Below are 22,585 nucleotides of genomic sequence, written 5' to 3'. Positions count from 1 at the left end.
GCGATGCAATTATTACTCGGTCTTGTATGTTAGTTCAGAAAGAAAATTTCGATGTTCGTTGGTACTCGTTTTCTCGAATCGAAGGCTCCGATTTCATCCGGTTTCGCGTGGAGCCAAGGAGAAAAAGAATCGCGGTCCTCCGAGCTCCGGTCGACCTCGTTCTATCGATTTACCGGGGAAAGCCGAGCAGAAGCGACGCGAAGAAACATTCCGGGCAGCTGCGTTTCCCGTACCGTTGCGGAAGCACCTGCACCCAACGATTTTAGCCCGTTTATCGTTTCGTCTTCGGAACTAGAGCCGATGCTAAAAATCTCTCCTCCGAGCATTCGTTGCGCGTACACCGGAAGTCGAGTGCGTACACTCCCGTTCATAAATTATTACGCCGCTCCACCTACGATCGGTCGCCCCAGATTTCGACGAACCTTTGCTTTTTTAGGTTGATCGATCGATGTTTTGGATTCCGTAAGATAACGATCGAGAATGTACGACAAAAGTTGGCGGAAACCAATCGGAAAAGCTGTAAAATAGTCGCAGAAGCCGGCTCCACCATATTCCAGTCTATATTTCATTGAAGAAATATGAATTCGATGGACGATTCCGATTGATACCGAGTCTGAGAAGTTTGACCAAAAATGAAACTCAATTACACGTACAATCGGTAATATCGTCATATCGTAGCATCGAATATATTAATTTCTTTACGGTTTATCGTCTCAAACGACGTAGTAACGCCGAGAAAAAGATATAATAACTTTGTACGAATATCTCAAAAGTATCTCTTCTTTAGTCTCTAAGGTACTTATGAATGGGGTTGTACGTACCAAAACCACGAACGTAATTTCAACATCGATTCCGTTGAACCTTCCGATCTAGAAATAGCTCTGCTTGTAAAACGCACTCGCTTTTCGTTCACAGATCCTCCTCTGTTGTTATTCGTTTATCGTTCTATACCTCGTCGGATCAAACAGCTGCAAATTTAGAAAAACGTCGAATACGTCTCCCTTCTTTTTTCTAGCTCGGTTCTCGTACTATTTATCGTCGGTATATGCCTCTCGAACGTTCGCTGTGATTGATCTCGGAAAATCAATCGCCGATGGATACGCGCGTACAAAGAAAATTCATCTCGGCTGCGTATGAAACGCGTTGTTACGAGGGCGTAGATGAACGCGTATTATGGCTATATCGACAGAGAGTAACGAATGACACGCAGGAAATCAAGTTTTTCGAAGCCGCGAGACAAGGATGGCAACATTTACGCTAGGCACGAAGCATTGAAACGTAGACGTTTCGATAGAAAATCGATTTCCGGTTGAGGTTCGTGCGGATCGCGCCAGCAACACGCTCGCTTCGTCCTGTTCGTTGTTTCTTTGTTGCGACCGAGCATCGATCGGTGCCGCAATCGAACGTGCTTTAGAAATTTCCGCGTAAAGTAAACTCGTGACCAACTTGCAACTCCATACTCCATACTCCGTACTCCGTACTCGTCTACAGGAAGGATTTCGTATTCGAGGAAGCGCCGTCGCGTTGTCGTTGTCGTTGTCGTTGTCGTCGTGTTCTCCACGACGAACAACGTCGTTGTCGGCTATGGAGTCAGCGAACGTGACGCCGTTTCCCTGTTATTCGCTTCGCTGCGTTAAATTCGAAGTGCATGCTTAATTTAAGACACCGGAGAGAGAATGTGGGAATATCGACGTTCTTCGAAGAAAAACATACGGTGCCAGCCGCTTTCTTCTATTTCTGAACACATCTTTCGAAATTCGCTTTTAGATCGGATTTCATTTCGCCGATATTTTACCCTCATCTGCTTTCAAAGTAATTACGACAACGAACAAAATATCGTTATCGCGTTACGAATATTTATGGACATTCGTATTTTTACCAATATAATTAAACGCCTGGAACTTAGATAGGAAATTGTTTTATTCATTAGATATCGCAAAGGATACTACACTTTGCATACCTAATACGTTTTTCCACGTTATATAGCTCCGTAGTTTCTGGCTATTTACTTATTTATTTAAATTTCTCGTAAACGTATAAAAATCGGCAGCCTAATTATGTAAGAGTAACGGAGAACAATAGGGGGAAAAACGTTATAGCCAGTCTAGGACTATTCCATTCAACGTCCGAGCTTTTTGTATGAAATCGATGAAATAGTGGCGAGAGAGGAACCGTAGATTTCCGATAACGATCGTGGCTGCTTCGTACGATAATAGACGCGTCGACGATTACGATTACGATGCATCGTCGACCTCGGCTTTTCTCAGCCGTCTCGTGAATCCAGCCCAGCATCGTAATTCGGCAGGAATTTACGGTCGCGCGAGCGTCTATAGCCTATAGTTTATATCGTGCCATGCGTATCCAGCTATTTCGGTGCTGTTTCAAATAAAACGAAAGCAAAAACGGAGCTGCATATGGAAATTGCCGGTGTACACGATGCGTAACCAGAGATATCACCCTTCGTACGTAAATAGCCAAGTTACTACCAACTATCGTAGTATATTTCGTACTTGACCTTTTTCAAAGGTCTGACGTGCACGACAGGGTGAAACGCACGCGAAATACCTGTATCGAGTTTTGTTTTTTACACTTCGTTTCGTACCTTCAGCGGTGAATATGTTTGGCGATTAAATCGAACGTGAAGGTGAAAAAAAATCGATCGTCGATCGCGATTTCGTGCTTTCCACTTTCCAACAAGCGTCCTCTGTCTACGTATAGGTCGTCGAAAGATCGCGTTCGTGTTCGATGACGATGACTCGAAAGAGTACGTTACGAAGCTCGCGCAGATAACGAGATAAAAAAGAGAAAGAAATACCGTTCGTTCGATATGAATGGGTTAATTTGGACGCTAGATCTACGTTCGCGAAAGTCAGCGGAGTCTCTTTTTAGTCTTCGTGAAAAACCACCGAGAGAAATCGTGATTTGAATATAGGGCGAAATTTTACAGAGAGCAAATGTTCCCTGGCAAAGATCCAACACGATTTTCGCTGAAATATTACCATCTTCGACTCGTCGCGCGTTTCTTCTAATCCTCTCATTTTATCGCTTTCTCTCTCTCTCTCTCTCTCTCTCTCTCTCTCTTGAGAGGCAGACAGAAAGAGAACTATAGAAGAGCATCGTGAACACGAGCAAAGACGAGAACGCAAACTGGTAATAGAGAAAACGAATGCAAACACAAGCAGAAATACGAACGGTTCAGGGGATGTTGAAACGCGAGATCGGTTGACGTCGATAATTGAGGTGTCGATGCCTCTGACTGGTGCAAGCGCACGCTGTAGGCAACAGTGGTGAGCTAGCCATTGGCAGCCTGCCAGCTACTCCTCCTGCCATCGATGCCTTCGGTGTTGACCGACAAACAAAAGGGACCTCGATGCATTGTCCTCGACGAGACCGAATGCAGGTCGAGGATTCATCCAACGACCGGCTCTCCCGTTCTCGGCTGATATTGCATTCCGTAAAGGACGATCGGCGTGCTTGTCGCTGTTCGTCCCAATACCTTGCTGCCTCGTAACGAACTTTCCTCTCCTTGTCTTCGCATCGCGCGTGTTCACGCGCGATAATTTCAGCGAAAAGGAAGTATTTTTTCCGAATCCTGCCTAGATATAATCGAGGATGAGATTTGCGTTAGCTTTAAACCAGCTTCTCTTAGAGGCCAAACTCGTCCGATCCTGGCAAACGATCGCCAGTCTCCCGATATCTCTGACAAAACGTGCACGGCGTCACGTTGATTAAAAACGAATGAAGTCATTCGTATCCCCGACGTTGAGAGCAGGTCGGGCAGACGGAGGATAGGCCGAGTAGAATTGGTAGGAAGAGCGGAGACCGATCGAAAGGCAGTTGATTGACGGGAGCATGAAACGGCAATCGCGGGCTAATGCCCTGCGAACACAGAGAACGGACCTTTCTCGCACGTTCTTCGCTATCTCGTCCTTCGCCTATCGTTAACCTTAGTTTCGCTTCGATATTGTTTACGACTGGTCGACCGACCACGAAAAGAAACTCGACTAATTTGAATCGCAAAACAAGACGAGTCACGAGTTCAGAAATCAAGACGAGCGGCAGAACGGACGAGGTCGAATCGGTTGCCAGGCGATATGCGGAATATATAGGATTAATAGGGTGTTCCGGCTGTCCTCGCCGACACAGCCACGTAAGTAGCTGTCTCGGAATGTCGGAGACGTTCCGGAAACGGAAATAACGAGCTACAGCACGATGTAACGTTGGAACACGCGAGAACATGCTCGCCACGAGATAAACGACCTCTTCACATTGCTAACCGATGCAAATTAATTAAGAGAAACCACCCTTTGCTTGTTGACGGTGCTGCTAAAATATGTAGCGGAGAGAGTCGTGTCTGCCAACTACCTTACTGTCCAACGAATTCCTCCAACGAGCAATATAATCCGCGCGATAGTTTAAACTTAAGACTCGTGCAAATTCTCAATCCAGGTAGTGTTCGTTGTTTCGATATCTGCGAACGTCTGTGCGATTCCGTATTTTCCTAAATAGCTAATACCATATTCGTATGCAAGATCGTAAATCATTACATCGAGTATCCAGAGGTTCTTGAGCTCGTTAAGTTGCTCCATGTGGGCCTTTCGGGAGATTCTTAATTTTCTACGCATCTCTATGCGGATGCAATTACGCTTCCAGCAGTTGCATTAATCGCACTTGCTAATTTATTTGCCCGTCGATTAGACTTCCGTTGCGAATCGTTTCCTGTTCTTAAGAAAAATGTTGGAAATGCAGTGTGTAATTCACTGATACTTTCGCCCCATTTACGATCCGTTGTTATTGACAATCGCAATTATTTGTTCATTTTATATTATCGTATTCTTCTTTTCTATCAAAACGTGCCATCCATACGTAAATAATAATAGTAGTAATAATAATAATAATAATAAGCAGAAATTTGTTCCTCGCAAAATATCATAATGGATAGAATTTGATACAAGAAACGTGACGAATATAACTATTTTCGAATAACGGTAGCTACAGATTGGATCAAATTCGTCTATTCATATACTCTCGAAATTCAGCGGGGCAGAATAATCGATCGACGAATCGCTTTGTTCAACAGTGAAAACGACAATGGCTAATCGATTCGCGAGCGTGGCTGCAATCCGTTCGTACGTTCGTTTATAGAAACTTGAAAGAACCTTTGGTTTCCATTTCAGATCCGCATAGCGTTCAAAGCGCAACTCGTCGCTTAACTCGTCGCTTGACTCGACGAGCAGCACGACGGCGACGACGACGGTGACGGCGACAGCGACGACGGCGGTTCTTCTCCTCCGTTCGGTGAGTAGATCGATCGTTTTGACAGTTTACGTATGCACAGCATCTGGCGAAAGTATTTCAACGCCGAGATACGACATCGGAAAAATATTTGAACAGCCAATTCCCCGTTATATCGACGAATCTCTATGTTCAGCGTGGTCATCCCTCGACGCTTATCGTACGTTCAGGATGGTCGTTCGTGCTGTATATTAATTCTTTACACGGTGCACGAACCGTCGTCGTTTCTTGCTCGGAAACGATCGTCGAGAAACACAATCACTTTCTGCCAGTAGCCGCGCCAAATGGTACCGAAGAGCTGTAGTCGCGAAAATTTTGACAAACAGCCAGAATTCGTTTTGTTCGTCCTTCTCCCTGGAGGAAAGTCCATCTACGAGTTACACGGTTTTTCATTCTCGCTACACCGTGACCGAACGTTCGTTCGATTTTCCATTGCACTCACGACCATTCGTCTTGTCCAACTTCACCGGCGGACCATCGGTCCACGTTCCGTTCTTCCGTACCTGCTTTTCCCTCAGGGGAAACTTCTCTCACTTAATTAGAGGAAACACGTTAGCTGCCAATTTGTCGGAATTGGAGAAACAAAAATTTCGAAGGAAGGAAACGACGATGAAGCAACTGGAATAACAAAACGCAGGGGGAGAAATAGAGAAAGGAATCTTATCGTAGGAAGAAACGCGCTATCGATCATCGAAATTTCCAATTCCAGCTTGTTCGAATATCGTTCGCGACAAGTGGGTCAACCCTAGCGAGATTACGGTACGATCGTGCTTCTACGATAATAGATTCTCCCTTTCTGTCTTTGTTTCTCCTTCGACCTCGTATCAAACGGAAAATGAAAAGACTCGTTTCTTTTTGTTACGACACCGAGCCCCTTCAGAGTCCGTCTCCACGGTATCGCTTCCTTCTTTTGAATACCGTGGCAAAGCAAAAGATCAGGAGCAATATCCGACTAAAAAAGAATTTCTCTGCAAAGTAATCATCTCGGAAAAACGGCTTCTTTCGTCAAAGAAACGAAAAGAAACGACTTTACGAAGCTGAGCGTGCGAGAAAAAGGCCGATAGGGAGAGAAAAGAGGGAAAGAGAGAGGCAGATGTGGTCGTAAGAGCACTAGAATTACCACGCTACGCTGGCCCTCCTCTGTTTCGACCCTTTTGTACGACTCGCTACCGCGATTGTCGGTAAGCATTAAGCCGCTCGATCATTTTTCTTCTTCCCGCGCTTCGTCATTGTCGGTTTCACGATTGGGGAAGCATCGAGTTGTTCGCGGATAGACACGATGCGTAATTTTCTCCGCAACTTTTCGAACAATGCTCACACCCTACGCGTCGGTTTCCCCTTTCTCGTCTATTCTACGTTCAAACGATACCGTTTACGCGCAATGCGCGTTTAAGTCTTCGTCTCGGTCTTTGTACTTCTGCTACCCACCTTCCATCAAGAAGTATCCGATATCTTCTTAAACTGACTTTTTAATCGTTTCGAACGTTCTTCGATTCTTATCGAATTCTCGTTGAATTCTCGTCGATCGAGAAAGAAACAAATATGAAAATTTAGTCGCGTCAGAGCAATGGCATATTGGTATTCTTTGGACACATCCTTTTGCCACTTGCGTAGCTTGAACGGAAGATCACGATGCTAGGTACAAACGAATCAACAGGCTTTGTATATACGTCGACGGGCAACAACTTTTGTGCGTGTGCCTCGTAGTATACTTAGGTGTATAACACAAGTAGACAAGTCCGGTCAGTTTCACGGTTCGATCACTGCAGCGTCCGTGCGTCCTCGTTTTCTATCGTACGCTATGCGTTCTGACGAGTCGCGTACAAGACGACAATTCGCTCGATTTATTTCACGCTGTTGGACTATCCGATAATTCGATTTTCTTTTTACGTTTCAGGCGGCGCTGTCACCTCCGAAAATGCCACAGCTCCGCATCGATTGTTCCAAACTAACTCCTTCGAATCATTAAGACGCCTACACTAGAAACATAGCAGAATACTCGGTAAATATTTCAAACCGGATCGATGTTCGACTTCACGCCCACCGGAAAGTTCGATTCCCGAATCTGAAAGCGAAAAATTGCGAAATTATACGCGTGCGATTTTTCACGCGCGATATCCCGCCCTCGAGAGTTCTACGACGAACGAACGAAACGTCTCTCTTTCAGAACAAGATGTCAATGACGGGAAGCTTAATGGGTTACGAAAATAATAACGAGGTAAATCAAGCAAAGTGCAAAAAGCCATTAAAACCGCTCCCGATAGTGTCCAGCGTAAACTCCAGCGGTATCACGACTACCAACAAAGCGAAAAAGCCACGAAGGTCTACTAGACGAAACTCTTGTATACGAGGTCACGTGAATAGTTTGTGGTCCGTCTGGTACGGCGTTTTGGCGGTCGCTTTTCAAGCTTACATCGGCTTGAGATACGCAAAAAGGTTTGCCGGTAAGTGAAATCGTCGTTTTTCGGATTGAAAGAGGAAACTTGGCTTTCCATGAAATTCACGGAAGAAACGCGGTACATATTTCAACGCTTATGGAAATCTTTTGTACACGTGCAAAATTTCAAGTTGGCGTTGACGGATTTTTTAAATTATTACGCCGCATGAAACACGATCCAAGCTTTGGTATATTTTAACGCGAAATTTCTGTTCCGTTTCGAACTTTACCAATACGATCACGACAGCCGTGTCCAGTTACAATATCGATTAAGTTCCAAATAGTTTGCTGTAACGCGAGTAACATATTCACGAAAGTTTCTCGTCATAATGTTCAAATATAGTAGAACTTTGATTATCGGAATTAATCACGACACGTACTGTTCGGACGATCAAATAACTTTATTTTATTTTCGAACGAGAGAAACGAGTACCATCTCTAAATTTTCTAACTCTGCTACACTTTCGCGAGACGCTGTATACCTTCGACGTGACAGGTTGGTTGGTTATATTTGCAGCATATTTATCGTTACCTTGGCCGGCGGACGCTCCACCGCCGAAGGTGGAGTTATACGCGTGTCTGGTGCTAGCCGGAGCCGGGGTTGTCCTACTGCCGGTTCTGCTTGGCGCGGCCTTCCTGAAGCTAGGCAACCTGGCGAACGATGGAGTGAAGCTCGGTCGTCATTTGAGCGCCTGTTCACGCGACCCGCCTTCATCCTTGCTTACCAACAATCCTGACCACAGTGAGTATACGTGCCATGTATTTTTCATCCCGGTTTACGTCCTCTCCTCCGTCAAACGTCCAAGCTGAGATGTTTCGCTCGACAAAGCGTAGAAAGCAGAACCATTTGTAGCTACACAATTCCCGTGCTGTCGATTCGCAGGTTTGGCGAATAATTTATGGCGACACGGAGGTCCCACGGCTGCTTTCGTACACCTTTGCACAGCCATGTGCTTCCTGCTGCCCTCGCTGCTCATGGAGGCTAGATTGATACACGCTGGATTTCTGCCAAAAGGTAACGACCCACACCTATCGCTGTTTCTCTTCGTGTTCCGCAATTACGGTGACGCGTGTTTTGAATGGTTTCGCTTTTCATTAGCAACGTGATTAATTTTTGCGGACAGTTATACGATTCGAACGATATTTCAGGATAACCATGATAACGCGTTGCCTCTCCTGTTTCACGTGGAAGAAGGCAACGATACTTTTCGTACCATTTTTTTCGAACACTCGTTTCTTCCTGGTTGAATATGCTCCACTACCTTGCAGTTCGAGTAATCTAAGGGAAACTAATTAAAAATCTATCCGAAGCTACATTAGCTTCACGCGTATCTTCGTTTAGGCTGATCTCATCGGTAATTGTTTAACTTCTGTGCGTCTTCCAGCTTAAAGCTATCACTCGCGTGTGCCTTGGTTTTCATCGATTTGAAACATTTCAATCGAGTCGATGACGATCAATGAATCGCGCTTCGGATTCAGATCGTTATCGTTATGGGGTAAAACGATTCGCGCATGGAGAAAGGGGCGTTTGGAATGTAACGGGGCAACTTCGTCCTGACTACGTTCTGGTTCGTGTATTGATCGGCCAGGTGTGTGCACACAGCTAGCTACAGGATTTCTCGTTCCTCGAATCCTTCCACCTTGGGCCACTTAACCAAGGAAAGAAAAAATATAGCATTTTTTTTGGAACGAATCAATTCTCAACCCTTGTACACGGTATTCTTCGACCTTGTTAAAAAACCGTCTTATTCTCGATGATCTCATACTCCGAGATATTCGAATTCCTCTCTTCTTTTTCTGGCGCTATCGTAATGCCGGCTACGGGATCTATTCACGCGATCCGTGATCAAAAACACGAAACCACAGGGCGGAACTGGCTAATGATTAACACGAAATTATCAGATTGCGCGCATGTACGTAAATTCGTACCTTTACGTACGTAATTGAAGAAATAAAATCTAGGCGGGGATTTCTTTGGTTTCGCGAGACAGATAGTATTTCGAGGAACGGATTAACAACACGTGTAGTTGCCTGGATGCATCGTACACGCCATCTCTCAATTTCTGTCTATCGTTTATTATAATTTTACGACTCGCGTAGAGCATTCGCGCGTTCGATCAGCGTCCGCCAAACTCGTGAACTATAACCGAAGCGATTCGTTGCAGAGATTGCGAAATGGAGCGCAATGCGGATACCAGCTCGATTAATCCTATTTAATCGATAACCCGATGCTTCCTATTTTCCAGAAACAATATGGCGTACGGACCTCGATTGGCTAGTGACTCACCGGGATCGTCTGGTTGTATCCAGTTTCATGAATCCAAACGTGAATCTCAGCATCCTAACGGGCTTCGTAACTCCTCAGCCTTTCGTCACCTTAGCGCCGGACGAAGAATCCGACAATATAGCCAACGACATCGTCACGACGAAATTGGAATTGACCGACGTTATTAATAAATCAACAGCAATGGAATTTCGACCACGCGACCGCACGAACGAACATCTTGGTCAGTTTCGTACACCAGCGAGTACCAATCTACCCGTACCCAATGCAAGAGTTTCAAGCGTTAGCACTACTTTGCCTACCAACAAGATTACGATGCCCATGACGCAAAAAATTATTAACGACACGACGAAAACACCGTCCATAGTCAACGGAGCATCGAAATTAAATTCCACGAGACTGACATCCGCAGCTTCTCCGATTACAACAACAGCAACGACCAGTACAAATACGGCTGCAACAACTACGGCAACGATAACAACGACAGCGACGACAACAACGAGAGGCGTTAAAGCGCCTGCAAGCTCAGACGAGGCGGCAGCGGTTACAGCTGCGACTACGACCGCAACCGCAGTTCCAACCGCTGCTACAGCCGTAACGACAACGTTACCGTCGACGTCATCTTCAACGTCTAGCTCGATGAAGTATGGCAATACCGTTAGGAGACCTACCGCTGCGAAGTCGATCATTAGAAGCAATAATTCGAGGAGTAAATTGAAAACGAAGAACACGGGGAAATCATCGACGACTGTTCGGCCCGGTAAGAACGTTGGGAATATGACAGCGCAGAGTATGTCGTTGACGATGAATAGTTTGGCTGATTTGGATCATCCGGAGAAGTTGAATCCGGGTAAGTTAAAATCGAATCTCGAGTTGTTTTCTCTTTCTCCGATTTGTCGTAATCTTTCTTCTTGTATCTCCATTAGCTGAATCATACGGACCTATTACTCTCGAGTACTTGAATTACGCCATCGCTCTCGGAGTGTATTCTGTGAGATACCCAGCGGTGTTCTGGTCGTGCAATAAACCGTTGGCCACGATTTTTAGCTTACAGTTGATCGTCAATTCCGCCCAGAGTTTATTAGCCTATATTGGAATGTCCGTACTTTACAAGGTAAGACACGCTCTTGTAACAAATTCCCTTATAAAAATAAAAAATAACGGAAGAATTAAAATTTGTAACATCTTCAGGTTCAAGTGATGGGACCCTTGAAGGTGCTACCAGTTCTTCGACAACAGTATCGCACGATATCGACTACTAGCAGCATATCGACGATCTTCGGGGACTCTTACTTCTTACTAAATCCACACGTTACCCTCGTCTTGTTTGCTCTTTCCTCCCTCCTGGTGCTCTGTTCCAGCATGGTGATGTATTTCTACGCTTACGGCAGGTAAGTCGCTTTCCATCCCCTCTGTTTTCTTTCATTCTGCCCTATTTCGTTCTTTAATGGAACTGCTTTTCGTCGTACGAAAGTTTCTTTAACTTCTTTGCGCTTCTGCACATACAGGTTTACGGCGTTTTTGAGCCAAGAACGAGAGCGTCGAATAATCTTGTCAAAGGAGAATAGAAATGGCAATGGTTGGATGTATTTCATGCACTGCACCGCTCTGTGCGTATTCCTGTCGATCGCGATCTGCAGCGCACCGTTGCTCTACGACTACAGCGTCGTATATCGTGGCAGTCTGGATGGTGCGATATTAGCCTGTGTCGTCGCTACCGTTCTGCACTTGCTCCTCTGGTTACTCTTATGGATCTTTCTCACGATAAAACAACGTTGGACATTCAAATTGCGAGTGACGATCGGTCGTGCTACCGTTAGGTCAGCCAGATCGGTGAAACTCGTAACTGACGTGGATCTGTTGTCAGCTAGAGACGACGAGGACGGAACTAACGCGCCGTTACTGGTCGTTGGGAATGGTAGAACTTACACGATTGCCGACGCGTCGCCGAAGAAAGCTATCATGAGCGTGATACAAAAGGCGGCTATTGAAAGGAAAGCACGCAGTCAAGGTAAAATAGCGCGTTATGGAGGAAGGCAGTAAGCGCGTAAGAGCGTACGAGAAACTTTTTCGTATCTTTGAATACTCGTGAATATTTTGTGTTTTAATTTGATCCAAAGTTGCAGCAATGTCGGCGATATACTTATACTACTGTTAAACGTTTTCTTTTAATAATTGTCTCCGAGTCAATTTTTATTACACCAGCGTACGAACAATACGTCGAGCTGACGAACAAACTATAGTCTTGTGTAACAGAACCGTTTATAGCACGACCCTCTTTTTACTTTCCGCGGTATATTATCGTTTAAAACATTAACGGCTGATATTGTTTCTAACTTGAAAGATAAGCTTCGAACATTCTGTACCCGAAATTCGTTCATAATTTTGATACCTTGGCACGAATTTATAAATATCTGACACGTATTTCGCGACACTGTCTACTATAGTCCTTTTTATCTTATTCCAATCGTAGGAAACGTCGATTCCGTAAACGGCGACTCAGCAGCCGACGACGAACAGATTTATTGGCTAAGACCAAAATTACGTCCATCGCCGACTAGATCGCCGAACGACGGAAACGTAGCGCCAGCGACGGAAAAGGGCTGGCTGAACAAGAAATTGAAACCCAAGGTCACCTTTAACGACCTGCCTAGTACGTCAGGCTCGCGGTAACTACCCTCCTCCCTCCTCTTGATGTCTTTCTGTATGTATCGTTGTGTCCGTGCCCGTGCTCATGCTCGTCTTCACTTTCATTTACTCTTTCTCTCCTTCCTGTAAACTAATTCGAGATTCCTGTAGAGAATTCGCCCGATCGATCGTTCCAATTCGGTAATCAGTCCGTATCACGGAGAACTTGCCATCGCCTTTTTATCATAACCTGCGTTCCCTTTGTGGAATTCTCCTGCTTTGGCTACTATGTATTTTTATAATGTTTGTTGCTCTTACGATATTCAAGCGAGTAATTTCCTATCGATCTCCTCTTCTCACCTTGAATTCTTTTTCCACTTAATCGTACCGTGTTCGTATCTGGTGCTTACGTACACGCGCGTGTTGTCAGTGTTATTAAATTGCGTGCTTTTAAAGTGTATCGAAATTCGTTAACTCTTTGAGATCATAATGTTATATTATTACACCTATTTCGTATCACGATCTAGCAGGAATTCTTTAAAAAAAAAAAAAACGTTACTAATATCATATGCTACGCTATGTTATTACGTTATGAATATACGCCATGAGTAAACGATATTTCATTTTCAATACAATTCGCACCAAGTGTCAAATCTCGAAGAGTTAACGTCACGTATTGCTAGCACCTGTATTTATTCACTAAGCCTTATTATCATTCGTTTTCGCTTTCACGAGACTGAATAAAATTTCTTACGTTTACGTCCAATATGGATTACATGGATCGCTAGAAACTAACAAAAAAGAGATATCACTTTATCCAATTCTCTCTTTTCCTGTCTTCCTCCCCTCCCTTTCTTCTCCCCTGTCTTTCTCCCCGTCTCCCATTATCTCTATTTTCCTCGTCTATCCTAACGGATAAGTATTCGTATGACCTCGTTGTAACATATTACAACGTGGTGCGTGTGGATTGCAGCAATAAAGGAAAAGTCAGACGAGGCACCGGTGACGGAGGCCCTGAAGATGATGGAGATTATGCCACGTTACGAGAATTACCGCTGATCACGTCTCTGGACCCAGCGGATGATTCAACGTCCGAAGAGAACAAGGTATTCGATCATTTTCTGTCGCGAATCGTTCTTTCCCCGTTAGATTTCATTCGCGATAAACGTTTCGTTAACTTGAAAATATTTTGCTCGAGTACCTTCCGACTCTTGTAACGTCGTTCGTTTCCCCTTCGACATTTAACTTAGTTTTCTTTTGCTTTGACAGTGGGAAAGGTGGCTGATATCTCGTAGGGACGTTATACCTAAGTTTGGCAACGTAAGGCGTACAAAAATATTTTTTTTTTATTCGTTCGTTTGTTTTCTCGTTTCGTGTTGACGCTTCGAAGTAATACTAATATTCTTTAACTGCGTGTGTTTGTTTTTTGGTTGCGTACTAACATACGTTAACATAGAATCGTACGAGACGAGGAAAATGTTTGAAAAGCGATTTAACATGCCACAAATTTCTACGCAATTCGATCGCATCGGTAGTGCACGTTCGATCTTCTTACGCTTATCCTCCCATCCTTTCGAATTCTGCTCTGTCATCTCCAAACAGCAACCGTACCAATTTTATATTGTACATGTAAATGTATCTACGTAAAAAAAGGTTCGAAAGATACGTTTGCTAAGAATTGAAACACGTTTGTTTCTCTCCTCTTCTTCCTTCGCCTGATGGTCCTGTTTTTCTTTTCTTTTTTTTTTTTGCGTTCTCTCTTCGATTCGTATGATTTTCAATAAATTCATGAGACTCTTGCAGGCTTACTTTCTAATTGGCATTTCGCTTGGCAATTAATCGTTGATGAAACGTTTCAACAGCTGCTCGAGTGCGTGAACGACGACCAAGTGACATACTACGCGAGCGCAAATCGCGATCTACAACCTTCGGAAGGCGACCCCTCGCCCCTATTGACTCCAGACCCTTTGCCCGATCCCACTTCGGAACCACTTCCACTGCCACCTCCGACTCCGACTCCGACTCCAACTTGTGCACCGACTACCGAAGTTGTCACGGCGTTACTAACCACTAACACCCAGGTACTAACAACTCTTGTCGTTCACAATATACTTTTCTTCTAACAAACTACCAAATAAATACCAGACAGAAAAATGACAAATAAATAAATAAATAAATAACTGAATACAGAGAGCGAGATAAACGTCGATAAACAAAAATCCGTGGAAGCCCTGTTCCTTAAATTGAAGGTAGGTGGTCGCGCATTGGTTTCAGGCAAACGGTGGTCAAACGCCGCGATGTCTGCGTCGAGGGGATTCGGGAATGCCACACGAAGAGTTAACACCTCGCTCGGATTCTTCAAATTCTCCGCCATTGGACGCCGTGGTGGGTGGTAGCAGCGGAGCTGGTTCGGTGACGGGTCACAGCAACGCGAGCAGCCACAGCGAAACGTCCTCGAGTGGCGTGCACAGTAACGCGAGCAACGCGAGTAACAGTAGTTGTCAGAGACGAGCGACGAGCGTGGACGACGTGAGCGGCAACTGCGATCAACGAGACGGCGAGGAATCACGCGATCAGTGGCGCAGCTGTTCCCTCCAGCGAGGGATTCAGCCTCCATCCGCAACGGCCACCTTCTCACCGCCGAACAGTCGTCCAGGCACTAGTCAATCCTTCTCATCGCCGCAATACGCGAATCACGTGCCACTGTTCGCCAATATCAACGCAAATTCAACAGCGAACGCGAGTATAAACGCGAGTGCGAACACGGGCGTCAACACGAACGTTAACGTGAACGACGTCAACGTGGTTGGACAAGGATGTCCAGCTGTGATTCTCGAGAATCCGAACGAGGCGACCGTGGTGATCCGGCGGAAACTCTCGAGGACGAAGCTGACGGAACCGCTGAACCCTAACGAGGAACCTTTCGGTCGTTCCACGAACATGAGGATGACGTCGTTCACGGAGAGCAACGATATCCGCGTGCACGCAACGTCGGCCACTCTGCCGCATTATCCGACCCAGCCGGCGGTCACTTATCCGCATTGCTCCACCATGCCTCTGCCACACGCCTCTCATAGCATGGCTGGATCTCATATGGGTGGATCTAGCGGAAGCTGCGGATCGGTGCCGAGGCACGCTTTCGTCCCTCCGCAAGTACACTCGTCGGTACCAGCCCATACTACTCTACCGTCCCATCACAACGGCGTCAGACTTCTTCACGGCATCACGCCCACACCGAACAACCCTTTCGTCAAGAGGTTCCCTCCTGTGCAGCTACACACGCAACCCTGGGCACTGCCAGGCCACCACACTTTCCCCCAAGCTTCGCAGGTTAATGGAAAATTGACCACTACCGCGCAGATCAGGCAGAGCGATCGCGACTCGGCTAATTTCTCGATGGCCAGCAGCGGAGACTCGGATACGTGTTTGCCTCATTAGACGTTGATCGCGTCTGCTAGATTCCAACCTCTTCGCTCTCGCTCCGCGCCGAGCAAACCCGATACGTTCTCACGATGCCGTTCCCGTCGTCGTTCTCGACGATCACGTTCCTAGGTCGCCTCGACGAAACGTTTCCCATCGAGACATTCGCGAGATCGTTCTCGGAAAAGAATCGTCGTTCTTCGCGAACGTACTTCGATGGGAACCTTCTTTCAAGCGTGTTTTGTCATCGAGGTTCGTGGAGGATTACCATCGTGGATTTTTACCCTATCACCGATATCAAAAGTAACGTTATTACATATCATACCGGTCGATTACTCGCAACATCCGACACTTACGGTTACATTGTGTTATTTTCGATACAGATGTCGTATGTCGAGATAATATTCTGCCCCGTTCTTCCATATCAATTATCTCTCCATATGCACGTACCAGTAAGAAATCATACACTTGTAGATACACTTTTATGGTCTGCCCGTTTTTTCAGCCGGTACAACGACTCGTTCGAATATGAACGAACGACTCGCGACACAAACATATCTTGCCAGCTGCTCACGAATCACCGCTCGTCAATCGCTCGTCAATCACGAACCATTATAATCGCACGTGAGACTATTTCGATCGCCAGACTGGAAGGAGTGAAATTTTTTTACATTTTTTACTTTTCCATATAGTTTGGCGTGGTCATACACCATTTCATCGCTTTATTGCAACAAATAGCCGACAAAAACACTCGTGAAAATAATTTACGACTGCTTAAAATAACTTATATATATATATATATATATACTTATTATTACAAAAAAAAAAAAAATGTTCTTTTATCATTATTCTGAAAGCTGAACGCGAAACTTGCATTTCAAACGGATAATCTTCGCACGAGTTGTTTACCCTCGTGATATTCGAGACGGCACAATTTCGATCCCACGCGACGTAATAACGATACATCTCGACTAATACGATCAGCGAGTGAGCCCATCAGAGAGGACGTTGAGAAGCGTACGATTACTGCCATTGTAATAAACATAATCGCAAGACTTTCTAAGATCTTCGTTATATCGAATATATAAATTGATTTCATCGACTGCCATGTTAATTCGTCCTGTTTAACGCTTGCGCTGCGGCAATTCTTTTCTATTTCCGCGATTTTAAAATGGCGAAAAACGCGGCGAGACCATAGGAAATGATCTCGCGTGGAGACGCGCCCAATTTCATAATTAAGTAAAGACTTAAGGACCCAGATGCACGACGCACGAGTGAACGATATATATATATATATATATATAATCCAGATAGTCGAACGAATTCGAGTTCGAGCATCTATCGCTAATCCAAGTACTTATGATATCGATTAACCAAAACTGCAAGTACGGGTTTCCTAACTTTCGACGAAGAAAAAAAGAAAGAAAAGAAAAAAGAACCGACGCTTTTTCGAAACAACATAGAAAACGATCGAGATAATAATGTGTGTAACGTATATTAATCAGTGCTTATCTATTACGATACTACGAATACTCTACGATACAGGAAACTTACATATACCAGACGCGTGTAAGTGATAATACGTTGCAAGCGAAGCTATTGGGAAATTGTTGTTGACGCAAATTCGGCAAAACGAACGGTATTTTTCGATTTAGGATCGATCTTTGCAATCTCCGATCAAATACACCGATAGTAATAAACTAGTGGCAAGAGAGAGGTGTGGTACTGAGAGCGTGCCTTGCTTGTTCGACGAAGCATACGTATAATAGGACGCGCAAGCTTTCTTCTTTCTTTCCACTCGCTCGTTCGAGAAGGTTTCTTTTGACGTAAACGCGCAGCGTAGTCGGACGAGTTGCGTAAAATTTAGCTTTCCCAGGTAAATACGCTCTAGAAGAAAGATTGTTATTTTGAAATATCTTCCGATCGTTTTCGACGATATCGAGTCGGAAGAGCTGAGAAGAGTGCGCAGAACAGGTATATACGGTATTGTCGATAAATATCCGTATGTTTCACGCACTTATCGCGAAAGCGTAAAATCCGATTCCTAAGAATCTCACACGAGTCTCTCAGAAGCTGAATCGATGAACAACGACTTTCGAGAGAACGAATTATCTACCTTCGTAACTTCATTTTTCACGATAAGCTTTAGGATAATAAACTGGAAAAGATAACGTTTATACCGGCAGTTCGCATTTGAAGTCTACATACTTTTCGGTTTACGAGACTCGTCGGATATGGCTTTCGAAGGGCTCGAATATTCACGAGGACGATTAAGAATACCGATTTCGCCTGGTATCGCGTGTCGTATCGACATTAAGCTTTCTTCAAACCTCGTACATACCGTTGCGTACTCACACCTTTCTCGACTCGTTATTCGCAAACGTTAGTGTTAATATTTAGTTTACGTTCTGACATGCGAACAGAGCCAGTCGCTTTCGTCGAGCTTTCACTTTCGTGGATCGAAACGAGGGAACGAAGTTGCGAAAGACGGCTCTAATGGGCGACGCGTCAACTACTTTTTTATCATATCACGGACGTTAACGAATCACGGAGCGTACGAACATACTCGAATAATTTTTCTATCACGGAACAAAATCAACGGAAGGGAATACCATCTAATAGATATTTTCTTACTCTTTCCACGAACGAGTTACGACTTCCGTACGTAGAGAGTAGAAACGGGAATGTAACGTATAGCCGAGTAGAAAAAGCCAGTAGTAGTAGTCAGCCAGATCACCGTCGATGAGGTTATTCGAATTAATTACGCGTGCGTGCGAGTTTTTTGCGATGTTCGACGTACGTCTGGCCAGAAGGGATACAGCGAAGTCATAAATTACATTACGCGAGAACCTCTTCGATTTCGCAGCCTTCGTTCGCGATAATTTATCAGCTAACGATATTAGCGATCTCGCAAGCTGCAAATCGTAGATCGTACGTAGATAACATCCCTTTCGCGATTTTACGTGAAACAGAATAATTGGATAACAGGATTTGCGATTTGTAAAATTCGCTTGTAGAATTTTACGTTTACTCGAATCTCAAACTCTCGATTGATTTTACGCTACGGCTTCGTTATATCTTTTTTGTCAAACGTTACTTTGCAAATGTGTAGCACGTATCTATTCGAGCCTCGAAATCCTTGGTTATCTGGACGGACGTTAGACAGAAAATTCCTCTAATTTTTATACCTCGATAGGATCGAATAGATGAACGGTTTTTGCGAGTAAATTAGAAGATATCAGTCTATTCTTCTAGGATCAACGAAACGTCGAAATGGTTGCAGTCAAAGCTTTATGGTACCGACGGAAACGCAGACTCTTGAAAAAGCAATCCTAAATAATCCGCGGATGGTTGGTTTCTATGCGATAAATCTTCATTTTCTAAAGCATACGATCGATCGGAATGCAAACGACGGCTAAAGAGCAGCACGATTCTTCGACATCGCGATCGATTTGTAAAACGATAAAGCTTTCACTGTACTTGTATATTTTTTCAAACGACTTTCAATGCGCATAGGTTACACGCATTCTCTTGAACGCCAATTACGGTATCGACTTTTATACGAGACTTGCTTTCGTCTTCGTTCGAAGCTAAAGATCCTCAACAACGCGATTTAGAGATAAAAGAAGAAGAGAACACGACGACGGAGAATCGAGGTCGAAGCGAACGAGCATGTTTTTATCATCATCGACATACGGAGGTAAATCCCCGAGATCTTTTCGTAAAAAGAAGGAAAAATACAAAAAAAAAAAAAAAAAAAAAATAGAGAAAAAAAAGAAATAAACGCTTTGTTACACCGATCGTACATATCACAGTGAAAGGACCACGCGTTGGTAACGACGAGACGTGTAAAATCTTTCGATTCGCTACGCATTTCTGGATCGCCATCGATCAACGATCAGAAGAAGGAGATTTCAACTTCTGTAACGTCTTTTCTTCTCGACTTTTTAATATCGGGCCGATCCGTTCTTCGAAAACGATCGAGTTCGTGTTCGCATCGTATTAATCGAAATAAAAATACATCAGGCTAAGAACGACGACGGACTCGCGTTGTCACGATCGAGAATTACCGTTGTCATTGTCATCGTTGTCGTCATTATCGTTTCCATCGTTGTTATCAGCAGCAGCAAGAATATCGAGAGCAAAGAGCAGCCGAACGTACCTTTTGGAGAATGGCGAAAAGGCTCCGATCTGATACGGACGCTGCTGTTTGCAGAAATATTTTTTTACCGTTTAGCGTCAGTCAGCCACCTCATCTGTTCGTTTTAGATCCGGCTAGACATCTCGAACGCGGATACCTGCACGAAACGGATCGATTCCGCGTTCCACGTGCTACCTACACCCCAAAAGAACGTTAAGGACGAAAAGGAAAAGAAAGAAACGTAGTTTCGGCGCAATTTCCGAGCTTTCCCGCGAGAATTGTATCCGAAGCGCGCGTAACGGCACAACGCATAGAGAGTAGCAAACGAGAAGGAAAAAGGAAGAAGAGGGAAAAAAGAAAAGAGAGAAAACTAGAGACAGGGGAAGAAAAAGGTTGCGTATTTGTTGCGCGTACGAATTTCCGTGCCTATGTCTGTGCGCGCACGTTCAATTCGTTCGCCCTCGAACTAATTCCTTTCGAAGCTGTAAATAACTAAGGATCGAGTCAAACTTGCGGGTGAAACGAGAGAAAGGCGCGAGAATGAACGACGAAGGGGAAGAATTAATGCAACAAAAAGAAAAAAAAAAGGGGGAAGAAAAGAGAAAAAAATTTAACAGATATGTACGAATAATTGTATAAAGACTGATTAGAGTTATCTTGGTATTTATTCTAATTCACAGTTAAACGCTATCGCTTTGCGCGCTCTCGAATACTCACGGAGCACGACACCAAAAGTATTCCCTGGCTCAGATTCCATTTTTCTCTTGTTCTTTGACATCTGTCTGCGATTACTCGGTCGCGTTTCCCGTTTCCATTCGTTCTTCCATTTGGCATTTCGCGCGCGAATCGCCACGAAACGTCGAGTCCTATTAATCGCCAAACGATCACAGCGGTGCTCGCTTAAATTTCAATAAACTAGGATTTTGTATCGCGATTCTCGCGCAAGCAGCGGCAACTTTGTTCCACGAATACCGTCGAGACGAGCGAATAGAATTTCGCTGTCGTTGTCGATACGCGTGATTTCCACTTTTAGTTGCATATCGAAGCTTTCCTTAAAACGTTCCACGTCTTATCGCTTGTCGAGACAAGAGTGAGATTTGCACGATGATATTTGCGGAACCGCGGCAGAGTTAAGCGAGCATTACTGGACCAGCAGCAACCACTAAACGCCGATCGATCGTTCGATGGATCGATCGAACGATTCTTGGTTTTCGTGTCTTTTATCGATCGATAATTTGATGCTCTGTTTGAAAATAGAACGGGTCATATACTCGTATCGGCCTATAAAACATTTTTTCGTCGTACAGACTGGAGAACGCGAAAAGCGAAACGGAAAAATGAAGAGAAAGGATAGAAGGAATAAGGGGAAACGAAAATCAACGATCGACGATCACGATCCGCGGTATTTCGATGATTTTTGTTTCGTATCGTTAACGCGTAATTCATCCGTATTCAAGGGAAGAGCCATCGGATTATACAAAACGCGTGCGAACAGAGCAAAGAGAAAAAGAAAAATGGTACGCGCGATTATAACAGCGACGCTACTATCGTCACATCGTATCAATATTATCCGATGCATCGTATAAACAAGTAAACTAGATGTAAACTTTGTATATTCATTTACCAAGAGAATAAAGATAAATTATTCGACGTACATACACGGAGCGAGCCGTTTTATTCCCGAAAATTTTTGTCCATTTCCCCGTTTCGTTATCCACGCTGGTTTATAAACGAATAAATAAAGCAAATATTCTCCGTCCGGCCCTTTCCTCCGTTCCTTTCTCCACTATTCGCAAACGCGCACGAACATATCTATTACGAATGGCGTAAACAAGGAAACGTTCGATAATTGCGCGAAAATCGAGAGCCAATTTATGCAAATTACAAATGCGAAAGAGACGGAGACACCGAGAGTCGAAGCGTTCGACTAGACTAACCGAGACTTTTAACTCGAAGCTCAAAATTCTCCGGTTTTCACTCGCGATCAACGAAACTTTTGCCAATACGTTTGTTACATTTTTCTAGTTAAAACGAAACTAAACGCGTTACGATTTGGGGCGTATTCGCTTAACGAAACGACGATTAAAAATGCATATCGGTAATCGAGTATAATTTAATTTACATCGTGTTTGGTGTCGTCTTAATCGGAAAGATCTCGTTAGTAGGCGCTCGATGTTGAAAATTCGAAAAATAAAAAGAGTTTCGCTTTCCACGATTCCATCGTATTACGTTATCGGATCGCGGCGAGTCATCGAGCTTCGCGTTGCGTCGGGAAAACCTTCATCCCCCGTAACGACCGTGCAATTATCGAATGTTTTCGTACGAATGTCCGCGGAACGACGGTTCGTTGGTCTGTTTTATTTACACGTTAATTTGTTCG

The 22,585-nt window shown here is 44.4% G+C and overlaps 1 protein-coding gene across 4 annotated transcripts in view; it reads left to right on the top strand.

Annotated features, from left to right (window-relative positions):
* Window positions 1-21,859, top strand: part of tinc (transmembrane protein tincar) — a 38,164-nt gene extending 16,305 nt beyond the window's left edge. The window contains exons 2-14 of one of the 4 annotated variants that reach the window (XM_076623611.1): window positions 5,178-5,298; window positions 7,193-7,297; window positions 7,463-7,739; window positions 8,250-8,474; window positions 8,616-8,747; window positions 9,979-10,866; window positions 10,943-11,130; window positions 11,208-11,407; window positions 11,525-12,027; window positions 12,490-12,685; window positions 13,618-13,750; window positions 14,507-14,725; window positions 14,919-21,859. In XM_076623611.1, coding sequence (XP_076479726.1) covers window positions 7,469-7,739; window positions 8,250-8,474; window positions 8,616-8,747; window positions 9,979-10,866; window positions 10,943-11,130; window positions 11,208-11,407; window positions 11,525-12,027; window positions 12,490-12,685; window positions 13,618-13,750; window positions 14,507-14,725; window positions 14,919-16,082 — 4,119 coding nt within the window. In that variant the 5' untranslated portion in view covers window positions 5,178-5,298; window positions 7,193-7,297; window positions 7,463-7,468 and the 3' untranslated portion in view covers window positions 16,083-21,859. Of the gene's footprint in view, window positions 1-5,177; window positions 5,299-7,192; window positions 7,298-7,462; window positions 7,740-8,249; window positions 8,475-8,615; window positions 8,748-9,978; window positions 10,867-10,942; window positions 11,131-11,207; window positions 11,408-11,524; window positions 12,028-12,489; window positions 12,686-13,617; window positions 13,751-13,913; window positions 13,965-14,506; window positions 14,726-14,918 lie in introns of all 4 variants that reach the window. The other 3 variants (XM_076623613.1, XM_076623612.1, XM_076623614.1) reach the window with 3 other exon arrangements.
* Window positions 21,860-22,585: the final 726 nt, after the last annotated feature.

Source organism: Bombus vancouverensis, chromosome 13 (assembly GCF_051014615.1).
Source record: "Bombus vancouverensis nearcticus chromosome 13, iyBomVanc1_principal, whole genome shotgun sequence".
Classification (NCBI taxonomy): domain Eukaryota; kingdom Metazoa; phylum Arthropoda; class Insecta; order Hymenoptera; family Apidae; genus Bombus; species Bombus vancouverensis.
Note: the sequence above shows the minus strand (reverse complement) of the source record. Positions and strands in the feature narration are given on the sequence as shown.